Consider the following 27,136-nt stretch of genomic DNA (forward strand, 5'->3'; position numbering starts at 1 on the left):
TTAGAGTAATGTTAGAATTATGCCCTAAAAACTAAAAACTAACGTTTTGGGAACGTTAAGAAAACTATTCTGTATAACCAAAAACAACCAAAAACCTTAACAAAATAATGTCGTGGGAACGTAAAAATAATGTTAGAATAATCATTCTTAAAACAAATAAACAGAATGTTTTTTGCATTGTTTATACATTATATATAACAACAGAATATATAATTAATATAATAAAACGTACATAATATTTAATATAATATACATGTAACAAATAGATTTAAGAAGACATAAATATATAATTATGAAAACATTTGCATTTTTATGAATACAAGAAAACATTTTATATGAGGTTATATAACTACATAATATAATTATAATTAGTATATAATATACTATAACAGAACATTTAATATTATGATATAATAATATAATACAGTAGCAACTGAATTTTATAATGTAATAAATATGGATATTTATTTGCATTTTCATGAGTACAAGTGCTGGGCAACAATTAATTGTGATTAATCACATCCAAAATAGATGTTTTTGTGTACATAATATATGTGTGTGTATTTATTATGTATATATAAATACACACACATGCATGTATGTATTTAAGAAAAATATGTTGCTTATATATTACATATATTTATATATGATATAAAATATAAATATACATGTAAATATTTTCAGAATTATTACTGTATGTGTGTGTCTTTATATATACATAATAAATACACACAGTACACACATAATATATAAACAAAAAACTTTTATTTTGGATGTGATTAATTGCATTCAATCATTGCCCAGCACTACAATATAATAAATCAATATAACCGAATATTAATATTCATGATATAATAATATAACAAATAAATAGAAGTAATATAATATATAATATTTATGATGTTTATGGATTTTTTATGAGTTCAGGAAAAATAATCAAATTTAAAAATTAAAAAGTAGGGATAAAAGTTTTTTTTTTTTTTTGCACGTCTTAAGCAGTTCCAGTGTAATTCCTGAGGTCAGTATTGCATAATAACACGTTTTTGTTTTGTAAAGAGCACCGGCTCTGACTCAACGATCCCAAAGTGGGCGTGTCTCTACGAGCGGGTGGGCGTGGCCGCAGGTGTGGGCGGAGATTAAAACCTCCTTTCCCAGGCGTTTAGTCTTCCGGCGTGTGCACTCTGTTAAACAGGTAAATCACCTGCTTTACATCTTTTCCCTCTTTACCCAGTACATGTAATATGATATAGAAACGCTGTTTTACTCACATGCTCTGAGGATCTGAACTTTTAGCAGGTATGTAAAGCCTTTCTTTCTCTTTCGCGTGTGAATTGACTTTATTGCAGATTAGCGTTTGAGTTGTAAACATTATAAAACATGATCATGAGTGTAGATAAGATAAGGCTCGTGAGGGAATCCAATCCGATGTGGATTAGTTTGGTTGCTATAAAGAAAGTTATAGACTGTCACAAAGCTAACGTTAGTGGGTTTCCTAACCTAACGTTACCTGGATTGTATTTTGGCAAATCAGGAGGGTTTTTGATGCCTGGCTGTGTTTTGAGGCGCGTTCTCGGTGTTTGTGTTTATTTTTGGGATCTTCCGATGGGTTTTACCGTCAGCCACATGGTTGATCGATCATTATTCCATTATGATCCCGATGGTTCTTTTTTGGGCGCCGATGATGCTGCTGAAGGTCTCGGGGGGCGCGCCGCCGATGGGTACGCGCGTGCACAGGTGTGAGGTCGATGACCTGCGCGGCAGCTCAGCAATGCTGTCAGATCAGATTGATTCACTGTCAAACATTTACACAGTATGAGTCAAACATCCTGTGACTTTCACAAGAAATAACTAACATAAAGTATTATTCCAGCGAATAAAATACAGCCTCTTGACGTTATAAACTGTTTTTTTCTTGGTTATCCGATTCCGTTTCGTCATTTTGCAAACTTTTTAATGTTCTCTGAACATTCTGAAACACAGCTTTAGAAAAAAAATTCATTAAAAAAATATAAATAACAAGCACAGAACGTTTCCCTAATGTTAGTTTTTGGTTCCGATTTCGTTTTTTTTTTTTGGGAACCAAATACTAACATTAAGGAAGCGTACTTTTTAGGTTATATTATTTGTAACAATAAAATAATGTTCCCTTAAAGGATAACTATTGCCAAAATGCAACCTCGGCTGTTTTTTTTTTTACTGTGAACGAGACAAACTTATATCTAAAAGCATAATTACGACAAACGAGCCGTTTTTGAGATTGACCGTGATTTCGTTTTGTGGTCAATGGCGGGTGAATGGGAGTACTAGGGGCATAACTTTGAGCGCATCAAAATCGATATTTTTACAACACTAAGAAGACTCGACACACCATGAAACTTTGCTCGAAGTATCGCCTGGGTCTCTACACATGAACTCCAGCATTGAGAACATTGTTTGTGTGCACAGACTTTACTAAAAAGAACGTTTTTGAACAACTCACTTTCACTGTTTGAGTTTCCGCTCGCTCAAATGCGCTCAAAGTTATGCCCCTAGTTCTCCCATTCACCCGCCATTGACCACAAAACGAAATCACGGTCAATCTCAAAAATGGTAATTATGCTTTTAGATATAAGTTTGTCTCATTTACAGTAAAAAAAAAAAAAAAAAACAGCCCAGGTTTGCATTTTGGCAATAGTTATCCTTTAATGCTGCATGATGGTTGTTATTAAATCTACAAATATCCTATAGGGCATGTTTCCTGATGGTTGTTTTTAGTAATTTTATCAATAGATAAAAACAAGATATGTTTTTCATGATATTGATTAGGCATCCATACAGATCATTTCCATACTGCTTATTCTATACTGGGTTGTGATGGAGCTGGATGAATCCTGATATACAGCAGAGTGATCATGATGGAGTAAAGAAGTTAGAGAAACGTTATAATAACATTAAGGGAATGTTAAAATAACGTTATACAAACTAAAAACTAACATTCTATTTATGTTATGAAAACTTTCCTGGCTTACCAAAAATAAACCTTAACAAGATAATGTTCTGGGAACCAAAAACTAACGTTCTGGGAACATTAAAATAATGTAAGGGGAACGTTAGCATAATGGAAAAAAAACTGTGTGGGAACCAAAACATTCTGGGAACATTAAATTAATGTTAGAACAATGTTCTACAAACCAAAAACTAACATTCGGGAAACATTATAATAACATTCTAGGAACGTTCTACAAACTAAAAACTAATGTTCTGGGAATGTTAAGAACTTTTCAGGCTAACCAAAAACAAATCCTAATAAAATAAAATTCTGGGGATGTTATAGTACTGTTAGGGGAATGTTACAATAACGTTCTGGGAACCTGAAATTAAAATTCTGAGAATGTTAGAATATCGTTAAGGGGATTGTTAGAATAATGTTCTACAAACTAAAATCTAACATTGTGGGAATGTTAAGAAAAAATGTTCTAACCCTAACAAAAAAAAAAAAAAAACCTTAACAAAATAACGTACTAGGAATGTTATAATAATGTTTGAATAACTTTTTATAAACCAAAAACTAATGTTCTGGGAACTAAAAACTGGGAACATTCTGGGAATATTCTATAAACTAAAAAGTAAAGTTCTGGGAATGTTAAGAACTTTTCTAGCTTACCAAAAACAAACCTTAACAAAATAATGTTCTGGGAACATTAAAATAATGTTAGGGGAACGTTAGAATAATGTAAAAAAAAAAAAACTGTGTGGGAACCAAAACATTCTGGGAACATTAAAGTAATGGTAGAATAATGTTCTACAAACCAAAAACTAACATTCGGGAAACATTATAATTCTACAAACTAAAAACTAATGTTCTGGGAATGTTAAGAACTTTCCAGGCTAATTAAAATTCTGAGAATGTTATAATATCGTTAAGGGGATTGTTAGAATAATGTTCTACAAACTAAAAACTAACATTGTGGGAATGTTAAGAAAAAAAATTCTAACCTTAACAAAATAACGTACTAGCAATGTTATAATAATGTTAGAATAACATTTTATAAACCAAAAACTAATGTTCTGGGAACTAAAAACTGGGAACGTTCTGGGAACATTCTACAAACTAAAAAGTAAAGTTCTGGGAATGTTAAGAAAACTTTTCTAGCTTACCAAAAACGAACCTTAACAAAATAATGTTCTACAAACCAAAAACTAATGTTCTTGGTACTAAAAACTGGGAACATTCTACAAACTAAAAAGTAAAGTTTTCCAAAATCTAAAAACTAATGTTCTGGAAACGGTAAGAACTTTTCTGGCTAACCAAAAACAAACCTTAACTTCTGGGAACCAAAAACTAACACTCTGGGAACATTATAATAATGTTAAAAAAAGTTCTAAAAACCAAAAACACTTTCTTTATGGGAACTAAAAACTAACGTTCTGGGAATGTTAAGAAAACTTTTCTGGCTAACCAAAAACAAACCTTAACCAAATAACATTCTGGGCACCAGAAAACGAACATTCTGGGGATGTTATAACCCCAAAAAGTTAGAACCCCAAAAACTAACTTTATGGGAAACAAAAACTAACATTCTGGGAACATTATAATAATGTTCTAGGAACGTTCTACAAACTAACATTGTGGGAATATTAGAATAATGTTCTACAAACCAAAAACTAACATTCTAAAAACCAAAAACTTTATGGCAACTTAAAACTAACGTTCTAGAAACGTTATAACAATGTTTTGGGGATGTCGTACAAACTAAAAACTAACGTACTGGGAATGTTAGAGTAATGTTAGAATAAGGTTCTACACATTAGTTTAAATAATGTTCTGGGAACGTAATAATAATGTTGGAATAACATTATTAGAAAACTAACATTCTGGCACGTTAGAGTAATGTTAGAATAAGGCTCTACAAACCAAAAACTAATGTTCTGGGAACGTTAAGACCAAACCATAAAAAATAACATTCAAGAAGCCAAACATTGTTAGTGTGTTGTGTTAAAATTTTGAGAACATTATTAAAGACCAGATAACTTTGAATTACAATTCTGTTAACATTACTGTAAGAATAACTATAAAATAAATAAATTCTCATAACATTATGAGAATGTTTCTTGTACTGTGATGGTTTTTGGATGTGCACCATGGTAATACAATATACTATATGCATATTATTCAGCACTGCGGTAACCATTCCGTGGACAAACACTGGATGTTTCTTGTTTTCCTCCAACATTTGTTTCAAAACATCAGTTAGATTTATATATATATTAATTATACAAATCTAGGAAGTGATTTTGGCCATCCAGTGAGGGGAGGATCGGCATCTCGCATGAGAATGGCACAAACCGGTCAGACGACTAATGGGTCAGCGTTGTGAATGAAGGAGGTGAACATGTCTGTGTGTGTGTCACAGGTTTCAGGGTGTGTCCAATACACACATTCCCACTGGAACACCAGTACTAAATAAACACATGCATGCACACTGAACCGCCCAAATGTTTGTGGTTAATAGTTAACACACCCACCTGTAGGAGCATGTACATGCATGTGGTTATTCGTTCATTCGTGCATGCAAACACTGCAAGATCCACGCACAGAGAGACTGCACACATGCAAACATCTGCAGCATAACTGTAATGAAAATATGCATTGAAAAAGGGTTTCATTCATGCATTGATAATCTTGCATATGTGATCCTGGACCACAAAACCAGTCATAAGTGTCATTTTTTTGTTTTAAATTGGGATTCGTGCATCATCTGAAAGCTGAATAAATAAGATTCCTGCTGGTGTATGGTTTGTTATTCATGGGACAATATTTGGCTGAGATACAGCTGTTTGAAAATCTAGAATCTGAGGCTGCAAAAAAATCCAAAAATTAAGAAAAACCACCTTTTAAAGTTGTCCAAATGAAGTTCTTAGCAATGCATATTACTAATCAAAAATTTACGGTAGGAAATTTACCAAATGTCTTCTTGGAGCATAATATATTATGCTAATGATTTTTAGCATAAAAGAAAAAGCAATCATTTTGACCTATGCAATGTACTTTTGGCTATTGCTACTTAAGACTGGGTCACATACCTGATATGATGTTTTGTTCACTGTTGCGTTTTATAAACAAACACTTTCCTCTCAGGTTCAGTTTTAGTAGCAAAAACACTGTTTGTCAATTTTAATAAAATTTTACTATTACTTTTATTATTGCATTTTGTTGTCCTTCTATTAGGGGCTGTCAAATGATTAAACATGATTAATCACATCCAAAATAAAAGCTTGTCTTCACATAATATGCGTGTGTACTGTGTATATTTATTATGGACATATAAATGCACAAGCGTATACATTAAGAGAAATGTTATATTTATACATAATCTCCATGGACAGAAGTTCTCAACAAGCCTGCATTTATTTGAGCCGAATTAAAAACAGAAAATTCTGTAATATTTTTACTATTTATAAAAACTGCTTTCTATGTGAATATATTTTAAAATGTAATTTATTCCTGTGACACAAAGCGGAATTTTCAGCATCACTACTGCAGTCTTCAGTGTCACATTCATTCTAATATGCTGATTTACTGCTCAAGAAACATTTCTGATTATAATTTGCTATTATTATTATATTGAAAGCAGCCGAGTAGAATTTTTTCCAGGTTTTTTTGATAAATAGAAAGTTTGGAAGAACAGCTTTTATCTGAAACAGAAATCTTTTGTAACATTATAAATGTCTCTAACATCACTTTTGATCCATTTAAAGCATCCTTGCTAAATAAAAGCAGTACTTTTTAATTTCTTTCCCCTCCAAAAAATACTGACTACAATATTAAGATAAATGCTGATCTCTCCATTTATCAAAGAATTCTGAAAATAATGTACTCCACTGTTTTAAATATTGATAATAATGATAATAATGACTGGAGTAATGATGCTGAAAATTCAGCTTGTATCACAGAAATAATTACATTTGAAAATATATTCAGTTTATATATATATATATATTTCACAATATTACTGCTTTTGCTGTACTTTGAAACAAATAAATGCAGGTTTGATGAGCAGAAGGGACCTTTGTCTGGTAATGTATAAAAATGTAAAAATATATATAGATGTATGTGTTTGTGTGTGTATTTATATATACACCGTACACAGTACACACACATTATGTAAACACAAACTTTTGTTTTGGAAGTGATTAATCACAAGTAATTGTTTGACAGCCCTACCTTTTATATAATTCCTGTTTATGCTCAATCAGAGACAAAGAATTAGTTTTTTTACTGTAGAGAACAACAGCACATTACTGAGATCAGCCTAAAAATACTATTTATTTCACTACGATCAAAGAGTAAAAAGCAAAACATATTGAGCTTTTGTTTTCAGATTTAATTGCTTATTTAAAATATGTCATTAAAATGAAATAGTAGCCATCGGTTTCGGAGATTTTTTTATTTATTTTTATTTTCCCAGTAAAAACAGATGGAGGATAACTGATTGCACATAATCTTGATTACATAATCAGATTCTAAACTTTAAGTGCTCGTAATTAAATTGTATTACATTTTATAATGCTTGTAATCAGATTACAGTCACTGTTTATGGATTAAATGATTACATAATACTCACGAACAGCAAATGATTCATAATTTGTTGATTTTCCCTAATTCTTCTTTTTTTTGCTTTTAAAGTTTTCCTTTTAAAAATCTGATAGTGTATCATATACTTTAGCTTTTAAGACTTTGAAGGAGAAGTTCACTTCCAGAACAAAAACTTACAGATAATTTACTCACCCTCTTGTCATCCAAGATGTTCATGTCTTTCTTTCTTTAGTCGTGAAGAAATTGTTTTTTGAAGAAAAACATTTCAGGATTTCTCTCCATATAGTGGACTTCTATGGCGCCCCTATGTTTGAACTCCCAAAATGCAGTTTAAATGCAGCTTCAAAGGACTATAAATGATCCCAGCTGAGGAAGAAGGGTCTTATCTAGCAAAACAATGGGTTATTTGTAAAATAAATTGCAATTTTATACACTTTTTAACCTCAAATGCTGGTCTTGTCTAGCTGTGTTCAAGACAGTTAGGGTATGTCCAAAAACTCCCATCTCATTTTCTCCTCCAACTTCAAAATTGTCCTACATCGCTGTTTTACCTTTTTTTGTAAAGGGTGTTTGATCTTCTCAGCATGTTTACTTTGTAAACACTGCGTCGTTACTTCTTCAGCAATGTAGGACGATTTTGAAGTTGGAAGAGAAATGGGAGTTTTTTGGCATACCCTAACTGTCTTGAACCAGAGGACACAGTTCATGCAGAGCTATTTGTGGTTAAAAAGCTTATAAATTGTCAATGTCTTTAGAAAAGAATGATCATTTAGAGTCCTTTCAAACTGCATTTAAACTGCATTTTGGAAGTTCAAACTTGGGCATTATAGAAGTCCACTATATAGAGGGAAATCCTGAAATGTTTTCCTCAAAAAGCTAAATTTCTTTACAACCGAAGAAAGACAGACACGAACATCTCGGATGCCAAGGAGGTGAGTAAACTATCTGTAAATTTTGGTTCTAGAAGTGAACTTCTCCTAACAGCACTGTATATTTATATTTAGGCAGTGGCTATTTGCACAAAGTAAAAATTGCATATTTTCTTGGCGAGAGATGCTATTTACACTAAGTGCAAGTAGCTATAGATTCTATTTACACTATGTTGAGATAGCAGGATTTTATTTATGATGCTTATATGTGACCCTGGACCACAAAACCAGTCTTAAGCCGCTGGGGTATATTTGTAGCAATAGCCAAAAATACATTGTATGAGTAAAAATTATCGATTTTTATTTTATTCCAAAAATCATTAGCATGTTAAGTAAAGATCATGTTCCATGAAGATATTTTGTAAATTTTCTACCATAAGTATACAAAAACTTGATTTTTGATTATAATATGCATTGCTAAGAACTTCATTTGGACAACTTTTACCGCGATTTTCTCAATATTTAGATTTTTTTGCACCCTCTCAGATTCCAGGTTTTCAAATAGTTGTATTTCAGACAAACATTGTCCTATTTTAACAAACAATATATCAATGGAAAGCTTATTTACTCAGCTTTCAGATGACGTAATAATCTCAACTTCGACAAATTTACACTTACGACTGGTTTTGTGGTCCAGGGTCACATATTAGCTGCACCTCAGTATTGTAGTACATGAAAACAGTACAAAAAGCACAAAAAAGTGTTCTGTAATTCAGTGTTTTAACTATTGTTCGACTTCGGCCAAGAATTTTCATTCCAGTGCATCCCTATTGTAAATGTTTGATAGAACTGACTGGAAGAGCATTGCAATAGTCCAGCCGAATGAACAATGATTTGTGAAGCATGTTTTGAAAGAAAGGGTCTGATCGTCCTGATGTTGAACAAAGCAAATCTGCAGGACCGCAGTTTTAGTAACGTGGTCTGAGAAAGTCAGTCTAATGGGTGTTTTTGTGTTAGTTGTAGTGTACGATGGCGGCGTCACATCTACTAGACGAGCGAGAAGATGACAGACCCAACGGCGGCTACCATGTGATGGTGACTTTAGAAGATAGGACACACACCCAGGCCACGCCCACTGGGCGGCCACGCCCCTCCACGGCCACGCCCAGTGGCGATCAGGCTGACGACAAGCCAGACAGCAGCAAGCCGGCGCGTTTGGCACGAGGTTTCCGTAAAGCCTTGCGGAAAAACCAGGACTACGTCCGCATCACCATCCCCAACTCCAGGGTCTCCCGGCTGCCGTCAGAATGGTGGAAGACGGGAATCGCCTTCATCTGGGCCGGGTTTAACCTTATCCTTACTACCGTCATGATCACCGTCGTCCACGAGAGGGTCCCGGATAAATCCGTCAGCCCGCCGTTGCCAGATAAGTTCTTCGATTATGTGCCACGTGTGGAGTGGGCGTTTTCCGTCACCGAGGTGAACGGGATGATCCTCGTGGCTCTGTGGTTCATCCAGTGGCTCTTCCTCAAACACAGGTGAGTGTTAAAGAAGTTCACTTCCGGGAAAACAAATGTCCAGATAATGTACTCACCCCCTTGTCATCCAAGATGTTCATGTCTTTCTTTCTTCATTCGTAAATAAATAGTTTTTGAAGGAAAACATGTCAGGATTTCTCTCCATATAGTGGACTTCTATGGTGCCCCCGAGTTTATACTTCCAAAATGCAGCTTCAAAGGACTCTAAATGACCCCAGCCGAGGAATAAGGGACATATTGAACAAAACAATTATTTTCTAAAAACATTTGCAATTAAAATACTTTTTAGCCTTGTCTAGAATAGCTCTGCGTGAACTCTGTGTATTCCTGTTCAAGACGGTGAGGGTATGTCGAAAAACTCACATCTCACTTTCTCCTCCAACTTCAAAATCCACTTCCTGCATCGCTGTATCATCTTTTTTTGTAAAGACCGTTTGACTATTGCCCTCCAAAGGCAAAGGGCAGTAACTACGCGAACACTGAAACTGAGAAAAATGCCTTTAAAGTTTTTACAACAGCTAGTCAAACATGTTGACACTCTCTGAACGTTTCTCTGAAACGGGACAAAATTGAACCAGGAGACTTTGCCACAAGACAAAACAGTTGTCACAAAGTCCATTTTAAGCCATAACTAAATTTTGACCAAATGTGTAGTTACTGCACTTTGCCTTTGGAGGGCAGTATAAGATGGATCTCAAGATCATACAGTCATTGATGGAAAAGGGTTCAAATACACCAAAAAATGCTAAAAAAAAAAATAAAAATAAAAAAATAATAATTTGTGGGGGACACAATAACATGCATTTTGTATGATCCCACTTATTTTGGTAAAATTAACATTTTGCAGATTCTGAAAAGGGGGGTGAAAACTTTTGACCTCAACTGTACGCTACTGGTCAGCTTTTAATAATTCAGATTTTTAAAATGTTTTTAAAAGAAGTCTTTTCTGCTCACCAAAGCTGCATTTATTTGCTCAAAAATACAGTAATATTCTGAAAAAATATTGCTATCTAAAATAATTGTATTCTATGTAAATATCTCTGTGGTTCATCCAGTGGCTCTTCCTCAAACACCGGTGAGTGTTAAAGAACAAAAATTGTACAGATAATGTACTCACCCCCTTGTCATCCAAGATGTTCATGTCTTTCTTTCTTCATTCATAAATAAATAGTTTTTGAAGGAAAACATGTCAGGATTTCTCTCCATATAGTGGACTTCTATGGTGCCCCCGAGTTTATACTTCCAAAATGCAGCTTCAAAGGGCTCTAAATGACCCCAGCCGAGGAATAAGGGACATATTGAGCAAAACAATTATTTTCTAAAAACATTTGCAATTAAAATACTTTTTAGCCTTGTCTAGACTAGCTCTGCGTGAACTCTGTGTATTCCTGTTCAAGACGGTGAGGGTATGTCGAAAAACTCACATCTCACTTTCTCCTCCAAGTTCAAAATCCACTTCCTGCATCGCTGTTTCATCTTTTTTTGTAAAGACTGTTTGACTGTTGCCCTCCAAAGGCAAAGGGCAGTAACTACGCGAACACTGAAACTGAGAAAAATGCCTTTAAAGTTTTTACAACAGCTAGTCAAACATGTTGACGCTCTCGTTTCTCTGAATGTTTCTCTGAAACGGGACAAAATTGAACCAGGAGACTTTGCCACAAGACAAAACAGCTGGCACAAAGTCCATTTTAAGCCTTAACTAAATTTTGACCAAATGTGTAGTTACTGCACTTTGCCTTTGGAGGGCAGTATAAGATGGATCTCAAGATCATACAGTCATTGATGGAAAAGGGTTCAAATACACAAAAATGCTAAAAAAAACAAAAACAAATAATTTGTGGGGGACACAATAACATGCATTTTGTATGATCCCACTTATTTTGGTAAAATTAACATTTTGCAGATTCTGAAAGGGGGATGAAAACTTTTGACCTCAACTGTACGCTACTGGTCAGCTTTTAATAATTCAGATTTTTAAAATGCTTTTAAAAGAAGTCTTTTCTGCTCACCAAAGCTGCATTTATTTGCTCAAAAATACAGTAATATTCTGAAAAATTATTACTATCTAAAATAATTGTATTCTATGTAAATATCTCTGTGGTTCATCCAGTGGCTCTTCCTCAAACACCGGTGAGTGTTCAAGAACAAAAATTGTACAGATAATGTACTCACCCCCTTGTCATCCAAGATGTTCATGTCTTTCTTTCTTCATTCGTAAATAAATAGTTTTTGAAGGAAAACATGTCAGGATTTCTCTCCATATAGTGGACTTCTATGGTGCCCCCGAGTTTATACTTCCAAAATGCAGCTTCAAAGGGCTCTAAATGACCCCAGCCGAGGAATAAGGGACATATTGAGCAAAACAATTATTTTCTAAAAACATTTGCAATTAAAATACTTTTTAGCCTTGTCTAGAATAGCTCTGCGTGAACTCTGTGTATTCCTGTTCAAGACGGTGAGGGTATGTCGAAAAACTCACATCTCACTTTCTCCTCCAACTTCAAAATCCACTTCCTGCATCGCTGTTTCATCTTTTTTTGTAAAGACCGTTTGACTATTGCCCTCCAAAGGCAAAGGGCAGTAACTACGGAAACACTGAAACTGAGAAAAATGCCTTTAAAGTTTTTACAACAGCTAGTCAAACATGTTGACGCTCTCGTTTCTCTGAATGTTTCTCTGAAACGGGACAAAATTGAACCAGGAGACTTTGCCACAAGACTAAACAGTTGTCACAAAGTCCATTTTAAGCCTTAACTAAATTTTGACCAAATGTGTAGTTACTGCACTTTGCCTTTGGAGAGCAGTATAAGATGGATCTCAAGATCATACAGTCATTGATGGAAAAGGGTTCAAATACACCAAAAAATGCTAAAAAAAAAAAAAACAAAAACAAATAATTTGTGGGGGACACAATAACATGCATTTTGTATGATCCCACTTATTTTGGTAAAATTAACATTTTGCAGATTCTGAAAGGGGGGTGAAAACTTTTGACCTCAACTGTACGCTACTGGTCAGCTTTTAATAATTCAGATTTTTTTAAATGCTTTTAAAAGAAGTATTTTCTGCTCACCAAAGCTGCATTTATTTGCTCAAAAATACAGTAATATTCTGAAAAATTATTACTATCTAAAATAATTGTATTCTATGTAAATATCTCTGTGGTTCATCCAGTGGCTCTTCCTCAAACACCGGTGAGTGTTCAAGAACAAAAATTGTACAGATAATGTACTCACCCCATTGTCATCCAAGATGTCTTTCTTTCTTCAGTCGTAAAGAAATTATGTTTCTTGAGGAAAACATTTCAGGATTTCTCTCCATATAGTGGACTTCTATGGTGCCCTGAGTTTGAACTCCAAAAATGTAGTTTAAATGCAGCTTCAAAGGACAAATGATATACTTTTTAGCCTTGTCTAGACTAGCTCTGCGTGAACTCTGTGTATTCCTGTTCAAGACGGTGAGGGTATGTCAAATTTTGAGATGTGACTTTTTTTGACATATTCTAACTATCTTGAACAGAGCTAGACAAGACCAGCATTTAAGGTTAAAAAGTATATGATTTGTAATTTTTTTTTTTTTTTTTTTTTTAAACCGATAGTGTTGCAAGATAACACCCTTTTTCCTCAGCTGGGATCGTTTAGATTAATCTATTGACTAGTTTAACGACTAATTTTCCACAAAAACAGTCAACCGTTTTACTTAAGAACATTTTATTTTAATAAAATCAATTAATTGCAGATGTTTTTGATTAGTAAAGTTAAATGGAACCCAGAAAAGTAATGGAAAAGAATTGGGTAAAAATTAACTGTAAAACTCAATTAATTAGACAGGCATTTTTATTTAAAAAATAATAATAATAATTTAACCATTAAAACAGAGTATAGAAAAATTTAAATGGATTTCATAGGGCCCTATAATTATAATTAGGCTTTTTTTGTGGTAATAAAAATGTAGATGTAAGTGAACAATAGCCTTTAAAATTACTTGTATAATAGCACTGATGCAATAATACTTTGTTCAAATAAAAAACCAAACGCAATAAATCATATGTTTTTTTTTTTTGCACAGAACTGTTGAAATACATAATATATCATAAACAATAGAGCTAATGCTAATATTACGCATTTCAATAAAGGCCTGCAGAGGGCGATTGTTTTTATACAATACTGGCGATCAAATCCTTGTTTAATATTAACTAAACAACATTAAATTCAAATGTCCAATTAATCTTTAATATTTGGTCATAGCTTTACCACAGAAATGCTATATCCAGAGTTATGTAATAAAAATGTGGATATCATCAGTGATTGTTTAAACTTTTATTTTGAAATTGTGATGAACACTTATAAGATATTGATGTATTCTCATGAGTTTGCACGTTTATAAATGATTGACCTTACAAATCTGATGAAATGGTGCAAGTTGCGTTCCCAGATGAACATTATAATAAACCCAAACTCACATCAACATGCAGAGATGGAGTTTGAGACGCTCTGCATGTAAATGATGACAGTTCCTGTGAACGAAGCTTCTGTGAGACGCACTTACATAACCTACGTAACTGACGCACATATATTAAGCCTGCATCACATATTTATTTAAGCATTTGTGAATTCACAATTATGCTTAATTATGATTTTTAAATGGGTTTTATGGATTGTCATACGTGAAATGCGCCAAATGCTATTTTGCCGGCTATTCAACGCGGGCAAAATGAAATCAAGGATTTAAAAAAATTGAATAGTCGATTACAATCAACAAAAATAGTTGGGGTGTGACGAGATCTCGTGGCACCCGCGAGTTCTGACTGGTCTCGCGAGAACGTGACAATATCATGGCAAAACATATTGCAGTGTTTACATTAGAGCTGCATGGCTAATTGTTAAAATATCACGATCTCTATTTAAACACCCACGCGATCTTATTCATGAATGAGAACGATTCAGCGTTGTCTATTACAACTCTTTCACAAGCTCCATTGACGCTTACGATGTGAAAGTTATTGAAGACATTCAAATCTGCATTTGCTGCTGTGTCAGAAAGCAACAGTCTTTTTAACCACATAATCATCATTATTTCTTTGTTACAGACATTTAAATAACATAAGTACTGGGATAAAAGCTTATAGTTTTGGTATAAACACTTATTGTCTGCGGTAGCGATCAAAACTATCTTCTTTCTAACAGGTCTGTAGAGTAACGTTTATCCTCTTCACCAGGAGGTGGCGACAACTGCACGTTTAAAAAGAGTATTTGTCTTTGAAAGGATTTCTAATCCTTTTTTTCTTCAGTTTATAACAGAGAAGTGTTTTTCAGTTTACCCAGAATCATGCAGCATTAGTTTACATGTTTATTACTTCATATAATTCATTAAAATAGAAGTTTAATTTATAAAGTACAAGTTCATGTCAAAATGCACTTACTTTTTTTTTGTTGTTGTTGAATAAAAACTATTTTCCCCTATATATTTCATCATTGAGGGTTTTAAAAAAAAAGTTTAAAAATCTCGTGTCTCGTCTCGTGAGATAAGTGTCTCGTCACACCCCTAGCAAATAGCAACAGAGAGTCCTTTGAAGCTTCATTTAAACTGTATTTTGGAAGTTCAAACTCTGGGCACCATAGAAGTCTATTATATAGAGAGAAATCCTGAAATGTTTTCCTCAGAAAACATAATTTCCTTACGACTGAAGAAAGAAAGACAGACATGAGCGTCTTTGATGACAAGGGGGTGAGTAAATGATATTTACATTTTTGTTCTGGTAGTAGACTTCTCCTTTAAGTGAGAGTCTAACTAGAGCTGCATGATTAATCGAAATAAAACCTAAATGACGATATGGCTTAATGTGATTATCAAAGACTGCGATTTAATTAAATGAATAATAGCGCAGCGTGTTTCAGGGTGTCACTGTGTTCATGTACACGTGAGCAGCTCATGATCATGGTTTTAGTATCTCTGTTCAGAGTAAATGCAGTTTTACATGAACTCCATCTGCATCTGCGTTTGAGTCACTTATAACATGCATTTAGACATGCATCAAAAATCTTGAGATGCGCTTATAAGCCGGCTATTAAGGGCTCCCTGTGGTTTAAAATAAAAGCTTCATATTATATTATTTAGTATTATAATTTTGCAGTTGTACTGTAAATAATTCCTTAAATACTCCTATTTGTTTGACAGTGAAATAATATAATGGCAATATTCTGAGGTCAAAAGTTTACATCCCTCTTTCAGAATCTGCAAAATGTTAATTATTTTACCAAATGCATGATCATACAAAATGCATGTTATTTTTTATTTAGTACTGACCTGAGTAAGATATTTCACATAAAAAATGATTACATATAGTCCACAAGAGAATATAATAGTTGAATTTATAAAAGTGACCCCATTCACTTGATTCTTAATACTGTGTTGTTACCTGAATGATCCACAGCTGTGTTTTTTTGTTTAGTGATAGTTGTTCATGAGTCCCTTGTTTGTTCTGAACAGTTAAACTGCCTGCTGGTCTTTAGAAAAATCCTTCAGGTCGCACAAATTCTTTAGTTTTTCCAGCATTTTTGTGTATTTGAACCCTTTCCAACAATGACTGTATGATTTTGAGATCCATCTTTTCACACTGAGGACAACTGAGGGACTCAAATGCAATTATTACAGAAGGTTCAAACCAGTGTTGTTTTCGTCAACGATGACGAAATCATTTCGTTGACGCAACTTTTTTCATGACGATAACGAGACGATGACGAGATAAAAATGGCTCGTTGATGACTAAAACATGACGAGACGTGTGTGAGTTTTCGTTGACGAGACGAGAATAGACGAAAATGTTAGTGGGTGGTCCGTCAGACGTTTAAAATGCACTCTGCTTATTGTGCATGCCAATTAAAACCTAAAACGTATCTGCCGCTATGGCAAGCCGTTTTAGCATTAAATACTCTTTGCCATACTAGTAGGCTATGGCAAACCGTTTTAGCATTAAATACTCTTTGCCATATTAGTAGGCTATGGCAAACCGTTTAGCATTAAATACTCTTTGCCATACTAGTAGGCTATGGCAAACCGTTTTAGCATTAAATACTCTTTGCCATACTAGTAGGCTATGGCAAACCGTTTAGCATTAAATACTCTTTGCCATACTAGTAGGCTATGGCAAACCGTTTTAGCATTAAATACTCTTTGCCATACTAGTAGGCTATGGCAAGACGTTTAGCATTAAATACTCTTTGCCATACTAGTAGGCTATGGCAAACCGTTTTAGCATTAAATACTCTTTGCCATACTAGTAGGCTATGGCAAACCGTTTTAGCATTAAATACTCTTTGCCATACTAGTAGGCTATGGCAAGACGTTTAGCATTAAATACTCTTTGCCATATTAGTAGGCTATGGCAAACCGTTTAGCATTAAATACTCTTTGCCATACTAGTAGGCTATGGCAAACCGTTTAGCATTAAATACTCTTTGCCATACTAGTAGGCTATGGCAAACCGTTTTAGCATTAAATACTCTTTGCCATACTAGTAGGCTATGGCAAACCGTTTAGCATTAAATACTCTTTGCCATACTAGTAGGCTATGGCAAGACGTTTAGCATTAAATACTCTTTGCCATACTAGTAGGCTATGGCAAGACGTTTAGCATTAAATACTCTTTGCCATACTAGTAGGCTATGGCAAACCGTTTTAGCATTAAATACTCTTTGCCATACTAGTAGGCTATGGCAAACCGTTTAGCATTAAATACTCTTTGCCATACTAGTAGGCTATGGCAAGACGTTTAGCATTAAATACTCTTTGCCATACTAGTAGGCTATGGCAAGACGTTTAGCATTAAATACTCTTTGCCATACTAGTAGGCTATGGCAAACCGTTTTAGCATTAAATACTCTTTGCCATACTAGTAGGCTATGGCAAACCGTTTTAGCATTAAATACTCTTTGCCATACTAGTAGGCTATGGCAAACCGTTTTAGCATTAAATACTCTTTGCCATACTAGTAGGCTACGGCAAGCCGTTTTAGCATTAAATACTCTTTGCCATACTAGTAGGCTACGGCAAGCCGTTTTAGCATTAAATACTCTTTGCCATACTAGTAGGCTACGGCAAGCCGTTTTAGCATTAAATACTCTTTGCCATACTAGTAGGCTACGGCAAGCCGTTTTAGCATTAAATACTCTTTGCCATACTAGTAGGCTACGGCAAGCCGTTTTAGCATTAAATACTCTTTGCCATACTAGTAGGCTATGGCAAGCCGTTTTAGCATTAAATACTCTTTGCCATACTAGTAGGCTACGGCAAGCCGTTTTAGCATTAAATACTCTTTGCCATACTAGTAGGCTACGGCAAGCCGTTTTAGCATTAAATACTCTTTGCCATACTAGTAGGCTACGGCAAACCGTTTTAGCATTAAATACTCTTTTCCATATTAGTAGGCTACGGCAAGCCGTTTTAGCATTAAATACTCTTTGCCATATTAGTAGGCTACGGCAAGCCGTTTTAGCATTAAATACTCTTTGCCATACTAGTAGGCTACGGCAAGCCTTTTTAGCATTAAATACTCTTTGCCATACTAGTAGGCTACGGCAAGCCGTTTTAGCATTAAATACTCTTTGCCATACTAGTAGGCTACGGCAAGCCGTTTTAGCATTAAATAATCTTTGCCATACTAGTAGGCTATGGCAAACCGTTTAGCATTAAATACTCTTTGCCATACTAGTAGGCTATGGCAAACCGTTTTAGCATTAAATACTCTTTGCCATACTAGTAGGCTATGGCAAACCGTTTAGCATTAAATACTCTTTGCCATACTAGTAGGCTATGGCAAACCGTTTTAGCATTAAATACTCTTTGCCATACTAGTAGGCTATGGCAAACCGTTTAGCATTAAATACTCTTTGCCATACTAGTAGGCTATGGCAAGACGTTTAGCATTAAATACTCTTTGCCATACTAGTAGGCTATGGCAAGACGTTTAGCATTAAATACTCTTTGCCATACTAGTAGGCTATGGCAAACCGTTTTAGCATTAAATACTCTTTGCCATACTAGTAGGCTATGGCAAACCGTTTTAGCATTAAATACTCTTTGCCATACTAGTAGGCTATGGCAAGCCGTTTTAGCATTAAATACTCTTTGCCATACTAGTAGGCTATGGCAAACCGTTTTAGCATTAAATACTCTTTGCCATACTAGTAGGCTACGGCAAGCCGTTTTAGCATTAAATACTCTTTGCCATACTAGTAGGCTATGGCAAACCGTTTTAGCATTAAATACTCTTTGCCATACTAGTAGGCTACGGCAAGCCGTTTTAGCATTAAATACTCTTTGCCATACTAGTAGGCTATGGCAAACCGTTTTAGCATTAAATACTCTTTGCCATACTAGTAGGCTATGGCAAACCGTTTTAGCATTAAATACTCTTTGCCATACTAGTAGGCTATGGCAAACCGTTTTAGCATTAAATACTCTTTGCCATACTAGTAGGCTACGGCAAGCCGTTTTAGCATTAAATACTCTTTGCCATACTAGTAGGCTACGGCAAACCGTTTTAGCATTAAATACTCTTTTCCATATTAGTAGGCTACGGCAAGCCGTTTTAGCATTAAATACTCTTTGCCATATTAGTAGGCTATGGCAAGCCGTTTTAGCATTAAATACTCTTTGCCATACTAGTAGGCTATGGCAAACCGTTTTAGCATTAAATACTCTTTGCCATACTAGTAGGCTATGGCAAGCCGTTTAGCATTAAATACTCTTTGCCATACTAGTAGGCTATGGCAAACCGTTTAGCATTAAATACTCTTTGCCATATTAGTAGGCTATGGCAAACCGTTTAGCATTAAATACTCTTTGCCATACTAGTAGGCTATGGCAAACCGTTTAGCATTAAATACTCTTTGCCATACTAGTAGGCTATGGCAAACCGTTTTAGCATTAAATACTCTTTGCCATATTAGTAGGCTATGGCAAGCCGTTTTAGCATTCTATCCTTGTTTGGTTACGCCCACCACCTGGCGTGCAGCGCACAACGTGCTCAACACGTCACATTGTTGTCACTCAGACAGACAGACGATTAACCATGATGGCGGCAGTTTGCACATTATTTCAAATATATGTCTTTTATGTCTAAAACCATTCCTTCATTATTGTAATTATTGGTGAAAATAGTCGATCCGGAAGCTCACATTGTGTTGAACTATAGATCTGCTATTTTCACAACTTATAAGTGACACTACCCAACAGCAAAATACTTACTGACCTACATTAATTTGTTAAAAGACTACTTTTTTTGACTAAAACTAGACTAAAACCTTTATGACTTTTCGTCGACTAAAATTGGACTAAAACTATCACATTTTGAAGTGACTAAAATTTGACTAAAACTAAATAAAATAAGACTAAATCTAAGATGGTTGTCAAAAACAACACTGGTTCAAACACTCACTGATGCTCCAGAAGGACAGACAGATATCTAAAAGCATAATTACGACAAACGAGCCGTTTTTGAGATAGACCGTGATTTCGTTTTGTGGTCAATGGCCGGTGAATGGGAGTACTAGGGGCATAACTTTGAGACACTTCTTGACTGGCAAGACGGCCGCGAGCGGAAACTCAAACAGTGAAAGTGAGTTGTTCAAAAACGTTCTTTTTAGTAAACTCTGTGTACACAAACAATGTTCTCAATGCTGGAGTTCATGTGTAGAGACCCAGGAGATACTTCGGCCAAAGTTTCATGGTGTGTCGAGTCTTCTTAGTGTTGTAAAAATATCGATTTTGATGCGCTCAAAGTTATGCCCCTAGTACTCCCATTCACCGGCCATTGACCACAAAACGAAATCACGGTCAATCTCAAAAATGGCTCGTTTGTCGTAATTATGCTTTTAGATATAAGTTTGTCTCATTTACAGTAAAAAAAAAAAAAACAGCCCAGGTTGCATTTTGGCAACAGTTATCCTTTAAACTTAAAACAAGCTTTTGATGCATGCATTTGCAAAAATAAAGTCAATATACTCACTCAATCCCATGTTTCCTCCTTCTCTCGTTGTGTTGACAGAGCGATCGTGGGCCGAAGGTTTTTCTTCCTGCAGGGAATGTTGTATTTGTACCGTATGATGACCATGTACGTCACAACTCTTCCTGTTCCCAGCATGCACATGGCCTGCGCTCCGAAGGTGAGTGTTGCTCAGTGAACACAAACACAGGTATTGTTCGCTGGGTATTTAAAAAAAAAAAGACATGCAAATAAAAGTCAAATGCAATACTGATATAATGCATCTTTATCTTTAATGTATGTAATCAGTAAAGATGTCTGTTGATATTTCGCCATTTTGAGATGATTGTTACTGCATGATTAATGTCAAATTTGTTTCCATTTTGCATAAAAAGAACTCGTATTCCTTCTTTTCTAAAAAAAAAAAAAAAAAACTACAGAACCTGCTGAAGAACTGTTGATACTGTGTGTTAAAGGCTCATGAACTCTAAACTACAATTTCTGAGATTTGTACAGAACTTTTTGTTATTTTTGTCTTCTGAGTTTGTAATCTTCCTGAGTTTGTCATGTTTTCTCTCATTATATGACATGATGACTTACTGGTGTCTCATAATTATTCATCTATCCATACTGAGTGTAACAGATTAAATGGCTTATATAAATGTTGCAAAATAAGTTATTACAGATGCAACAGTGCATTCACAGTCCAAATGCAAGCGGCTTGCAATTAGTTGTGCTTTAAATTATAGCTGTCGCATAAACAAGCTTATTTCTGACAATGAATAAAAATATGCAAAAGCTTATTGTGCAATTTTAATTTAGTTTTTATCTCACAATTTTGACTTTTTCCCCCTCAAAATTGCAAGTTTATGTCTCACAATTGTAAGTTATAAATTCACTGTGAACTCACAGTTCTGACTTTTTTCAGATTTTAGTTTCACAATTTAACTTTTATGATCGTTACTGAGTTAACATCTTATGGTTCAAATATTTTGACTTTACATCTCGCAATTCTGATTTTCTTTTCACGGATTTAACTTAAATCTGCAAAATAAAATCAGAATTGCAAGACAAACTCAAATCTGAAGAGTTTACATTTAGCAATTCTTATTTTTCTTCTTTACTTTCTTTTTTTTAGATTTTGAGTTTGTCTTGCGAATTTTGATTTTTGTTTCACAGATTTGAGTTTTACATTTTGCAATTCAGATTTTTTTTCAACAGTTGACTGTACATCTTGCAATTCTGTCCTTTTCCTCAGAATTGAATTAACATCTTGCAATTGCAGGATGTAAACTTGCTATTTTATTTGCTAATTTATCTCGCAATTCCAAGTTGTAAGAACACAATTGCAAGTTTACATCTCAAAATTCACTGCAATTGAGGTAAACATCTTGCACTTCTGAATTTTTTCCGCCACAGATTACATTACAATGTTATTTTTACATTTTACAATTATTTATGTCTTCTTTTCTTTCTTTTTTCCAGATTTGAGTTTGTCTTGCAATTCTTTTTTCTTCTCAGATTTGAATTTACTATTTGCAATTCAGAATTTTTTTTCCACAGATTTGAGTTTACATCTTGCAATTCTGACTTTTTTCTCAGAATTGCATTAACATCTTGCAATTGCAAGATATAAACATGCTATTTTAATTGCTAGTTTATCTCGCAGTTCCAAGTTATAAACTCACAATTGCAAGTTTACATCTCACAATTCACTTTATTTTTTTACATATTTGAGTTTATATGCAATTAATAATTTGCAATTGATATAAACTTGCAATTGCAAGAACAAAAAAACTTTTTTTATTCTGTAAATCTATAAAGTGTATCATATTTTTGTTAATTATTCTTGTGCATTGCTGAATTTCGTGGCCAGCTTTGCAGCTTTTATCTGACGCTTCTTTTATGTTTGTTCTGCTTCTGTCTGTAGCTCTACAGTGATTCTCACGGGAAGTTCAAGCGTGTTATTCAGCTGGTGTCTGGAGGAGGTTTGTCCATCACTGGCTCTCATCTGATGTGTGGAGACTTCCTGTACAGCGGCCACACGGTCATGCTGACCCTCACCTTCCTCTTCATCCATGAATGTATGAAGAAACATCTTTTTTTTTTAATCTGGTTTCAGTTCACTTCGCATTCACACTGTTGTTTGTTTTAATCTGGTTTAGGATAGAGTATGTTTTGAAACGAGATGTTTTGTGTCGTAGACTCGCCGCGCTCGTGCCTATGGCGTTGCTATCACGTGTTCTGCTGGCTGCTAAGCGCGGTGGGTGTGGTCTGTATCCTGATGGCGCACGAGCATTACAGCGTAGACGTAGTGGTGGCGTATTTCATCACCTCACGCCTCTTCTACTGGTACCACACCATGGCCAACAACCAGGTAAAAGCCTTCATTTAATTCCATATTCTTGCAACTTGCTGAGATGCAGCTGTGTGATGAGATGATCATTAATAAATATTCATCTAGAATGGTAAAAATCTAGGAATTATCTTAATGGTGAAATCAGCTCAGTTAATTCAATTATGAGATGCAAACTCGCAGTTAAGAGAACAAAAGTTGGAATTCAGATTTGAACTCTCAGTTGCTAGGAAAAAGTCAGAATTTTGAGGGGAAAAAAAAGAATTGTTAGGTTTGAACTTGAAGTCTGAATTTCAAGATACAAACTCAATTCTGCAAAGAAAAGTTGGAATTGTGGGATTTGAACTTGCAATTGCAGGAAGAAAGTCAGTGTTGTCAGGTTTGAACTCAGAATTGGTAGAAAAGTCAGCATTTCAAAATACAAACTCACACTTCTGAGAAGAAGAGTCGAATTGTTTTCACAATTTTAAGAAAAAACTCGGAATTGTAACTCAAAATTATGGGATAAAAATGTGCAGTTCGGAGAAAAGTCAAAATTGTCAGGTTTGAACTCGCAGAATTTCGAGATACAAACTGAATTCTGAGAAAAAAAGTTGGAAATGAGAGATTTTAACTTGCAATTGCAAGTTGAAATTTTGAAAAAAAAAAAAAAAAAAAAGTCTGAATTGTCAGCTTTGAACTCTGTTGCAAGAAAAAAGTCTAAATTTCGAGATACAAACTAATTCTTATAAGAAAAGTCAGAATTGTGTGATTTGAACTCGCAATTGGAAGAACAAAGTCTGAATTTTGGGGAAAAATGTCAGTATTTTCAGGTTTGAACTCGGAATTGGTAGAAGAGTCAGCATTTCAAAATACAAACTCACACTTCTGAGAAGAAGAGTCGTAATCGTGAGTTTTCAATTTGCAATTGCAAAAATAAAAGTCAGAATTTTGAGATACAAACTCGACTCTAGGAAGAGTCAGAATTGTGACATTTGAACTGGTGATTGCAAAAAAAGTCAGAATTTTAAGAAACAAGTCAGAATTGCAGGATGTTAACTGAGATTAGTGAGATACAATTAAGCAATTCTGAGAAAATTCTGCATTTTCTGGTGTGAACTTGCAATTGCAAGAAAAAAGTAAGAATTTCGAAGAAAAGCTAGAATTGCAAGATTGTGAGATAATTGTGAGATTCTGAGAAAAGTCGGAGTCAAAGTCAGAATTGCAGGATATTAACTCTTTGATTGTGCAATTCTGAGAAAAAAGTCAATTGTGAGGTTTGAACTCCCAATTGCAAGAAAAAAAAATAGCATTTTGAGAAAAAGTCAGAATTACAGGATATTAACTTTGAACTGAATTGTGGGATAAAAATGCACAATTCTGACAAGAAAAGTCGGAATTGTGAGGTTTGAACTGGCGATTGCAAGAAAAAAGTCAGAATTTTGAGGAAAAAGTCAAAATTGCAGGATATTAACTCAAAATTGTGGGATAAAAATGCGCAATTCTGAGAAAATTTTTTGTATTTGTGAGATTTGAACTCGCAATTGCGAGAAAAAAGTCAGAATTTTGAGAAAAAAAAGGTAGAATTGCAAGATTGTAAGATAATTGTGAGATAAAAAAGCACAATTTTGAGAAGAGTCAGAATTTTGAGAAAAATGTCAGAATTGCAGGAAATTAACTCAGAATTGTAAGATTTTTAAAAAAGCATAATTTTGACAAGAAATGTCAGATTTGTCAAGTTTGAATTCACAATTGCAAGAAAAAAAAGGCAGAATTTTGAAAAAAAAAAAAAAGTAAGAATTGCAGGATATTAACTCAAAATTGTGGGATAATTCACAATTCTGAGAAGAAAAGACGGAATTGTGAGGTTGGCAGTTGCAAGAAAGGAGTCAGAATTTCGATTAAAAAAGGTAGAATTGCAAGATATTAACTTAAAATTGTAAGATAAAAAAGTGAAATTCTGAGAAAAGTCGGAGTTGTTAGGTATAAGTTTGCACTTGCGAGAAAAAATCAGTCAGAATTGTTGAGAAGTGACACTTTTTTTTATTTCTAAGTCTGTAGAAAATCAAAAAAGCATGATTTGTAAAGTCGGAATTGTGATTTTTTTTTTTTTTTTTGTCCATAATTTGCAATTAAGTTGCAATTACCTTTTTATTTTTTATTCTGTGGCAAAAATGGGTGTCCGTTTAAAAAAAAAAAAAAAAGCTGTAAACCTTTAACATTAATAGTAACAAAACATAGTAAAATAACCAAAAAAAAAAAAAAAAAGTTTGCACATTTATTCTGTGTGCTTTCCTTAAAGATCATGGCGCTCAAACACCAAGATCATGGGTTTGATTTCCAGCCAAACTGTGTACCAAAAGCTCCATGTCATCAATGCATGTAAATTTCTGCAAATAAAGGCATCTGCCAAATGCATAAATGTTCATGCAAACACCCTTAGAGGGTGAGCTAAGCTAAGAAACTGGCGGAACAAAATGCATCAAAAAATATTATTAATTGATTGGCACACTTCACAGTCGTAAAATAGTGACTTTTTTTGGACACATTATAGTGTGTAAAGTTTGCAGACGTTGTGCATCGTAAATGTGGGCTCTCCTGATTTTTCTAGGCCCTGAGAGGATCTCCTCACAACTACCTGAGCCGGACGTGGTGGAACCGTGTGTTTAACTTCCTGGAGAAGAACGTTAAGACCACGGTTCCCTGTACGTTCTCCTGGCCGCTGTCGCTCCCGTCCGCCTGCTTCAAGAACCCCTGCAAGAGCTACTCCATAGTGCAGAGCGCACGAGACGATTGACGCCACACAACCTGCGAATCCACATCCTGTGTACTTGAAGAGCGGCTTTTACTGGCCTTTTAATGTGCGCTTCCTGACGGTTCATCAGAGTTGATCTGTAAAGCCCATGTGTGCTGCCCGTGGTTTGTTCCTCAGAGTATTGTTTTCACACTGATGATTCAAATGTTTATTCTGATAATGTTTCTCAGTGAAGGATGACAAAATGTGTATTGTTCGCAGCTGTATAGTTTTTATTGTAATTTATTCGTTCGTTACCTTGTGAGAGAGAAATATGTTGCTTGTTTTGCGAATGTCAAAAAAATAAATCCTATTTTCGTACGTTTTAGAACTCGGGTCCTATTTTACAAATGAATGCGATGCTTGTGCGTAATGTGGCGACTAAACTGATATGAAAACTGCAAAAATAAATAATTGAACTGACAACTGGGTTTCCAATGTTGAACTCGCAATTGCAAAATAAGTCAGAATTTCGAGATACAAACTCAATTCTGAGAAGAAAAGTTGTTGTTAGGTTTGAGCTCCCAGTCAGAATTTTGAGAAAAAAGACAATTACAGAAGATTAACTAAGAATCTGTGAGATACAATTGTGCAATTTTGAGAGAAAAGTCAGAATTGTTTTATTTGAACTTGCAATTACAAGAGAAAAGTCAGAATTGTTTTATTTGAACTCGCAATTGCAAGAGAAAAGTCAGAATTGTTTTATTTGAACTCGCAATTACAAGAGAAAAGTCAGAATTGTTTTATTTGAACTCGCAATTACAAGAGAAAAGTCAGAATTGTTTTATTTGAACTCGCAATTGCAAGAGAAAAGTCAGAATTGTTTTATTTGAACTCGCAATTGCAAGAGAAAAGTCAGAATTGTTTTATTTGAACTCGCAATTGCAAGAGAAAAGTCAGAATTGTTTTATTTGAACTCGCAATTGCAAGAGAAAAGTCAGAATTGTTTTATTTGAACTCGCAATTGCAAGAGAAAAGTCAGAATTGTTTTATTTGAACTCGCAATTGCAAGAGAAAAGTCAGAATTGTTTTATTTGAAC

General features: G+C 34.5%; 1 protein-coding gene across 1 annotated transcript; it reads left to right on the top strand.

The window, feature by feature from the left end:
- Positions 1-1,192: 1,192 nt before the first annotated feature.
- On the top strand, positions 1,193-26,411 carry sgms2b (sphingomyelin synthase 2b). The gene is made up of 6 exons (XM_073823510.1): positions 1,193-1,296; positions 9,463-9,983; positions 21,031-21,148; positions 22,898-23,051; positions 23,172-23,344; positions 25,914-26,411. Exons 2-6 carry the CDS (start codon positions 9,475-9,477, stop codon positions 26,097-26,099), a joined length of 1,140 nt encoding a protein of 379 aa, XP_073679611.1. The 5' UTR covers positions 1,193-1,296; positions 9,463-9,474; the 3' UTR covers positions 26,100-26,411.
- The last annotated feature ends 725 nt before the right edge of the window (positions 26,412-27,136 follow it).

Source organism: Garra rufa, chromosome 18 (genome assembly GCF_049309525.1).
Source record: "Garra rufa chromosome 18, GarRuf1.0, whole genome shotgun sequence".
Lineage (NCBI taxonomy): Eukaryota > Metazoa > Chordata > Actinopteri > Cypriniformes > Cyprinidae > Garra > Garra rufa.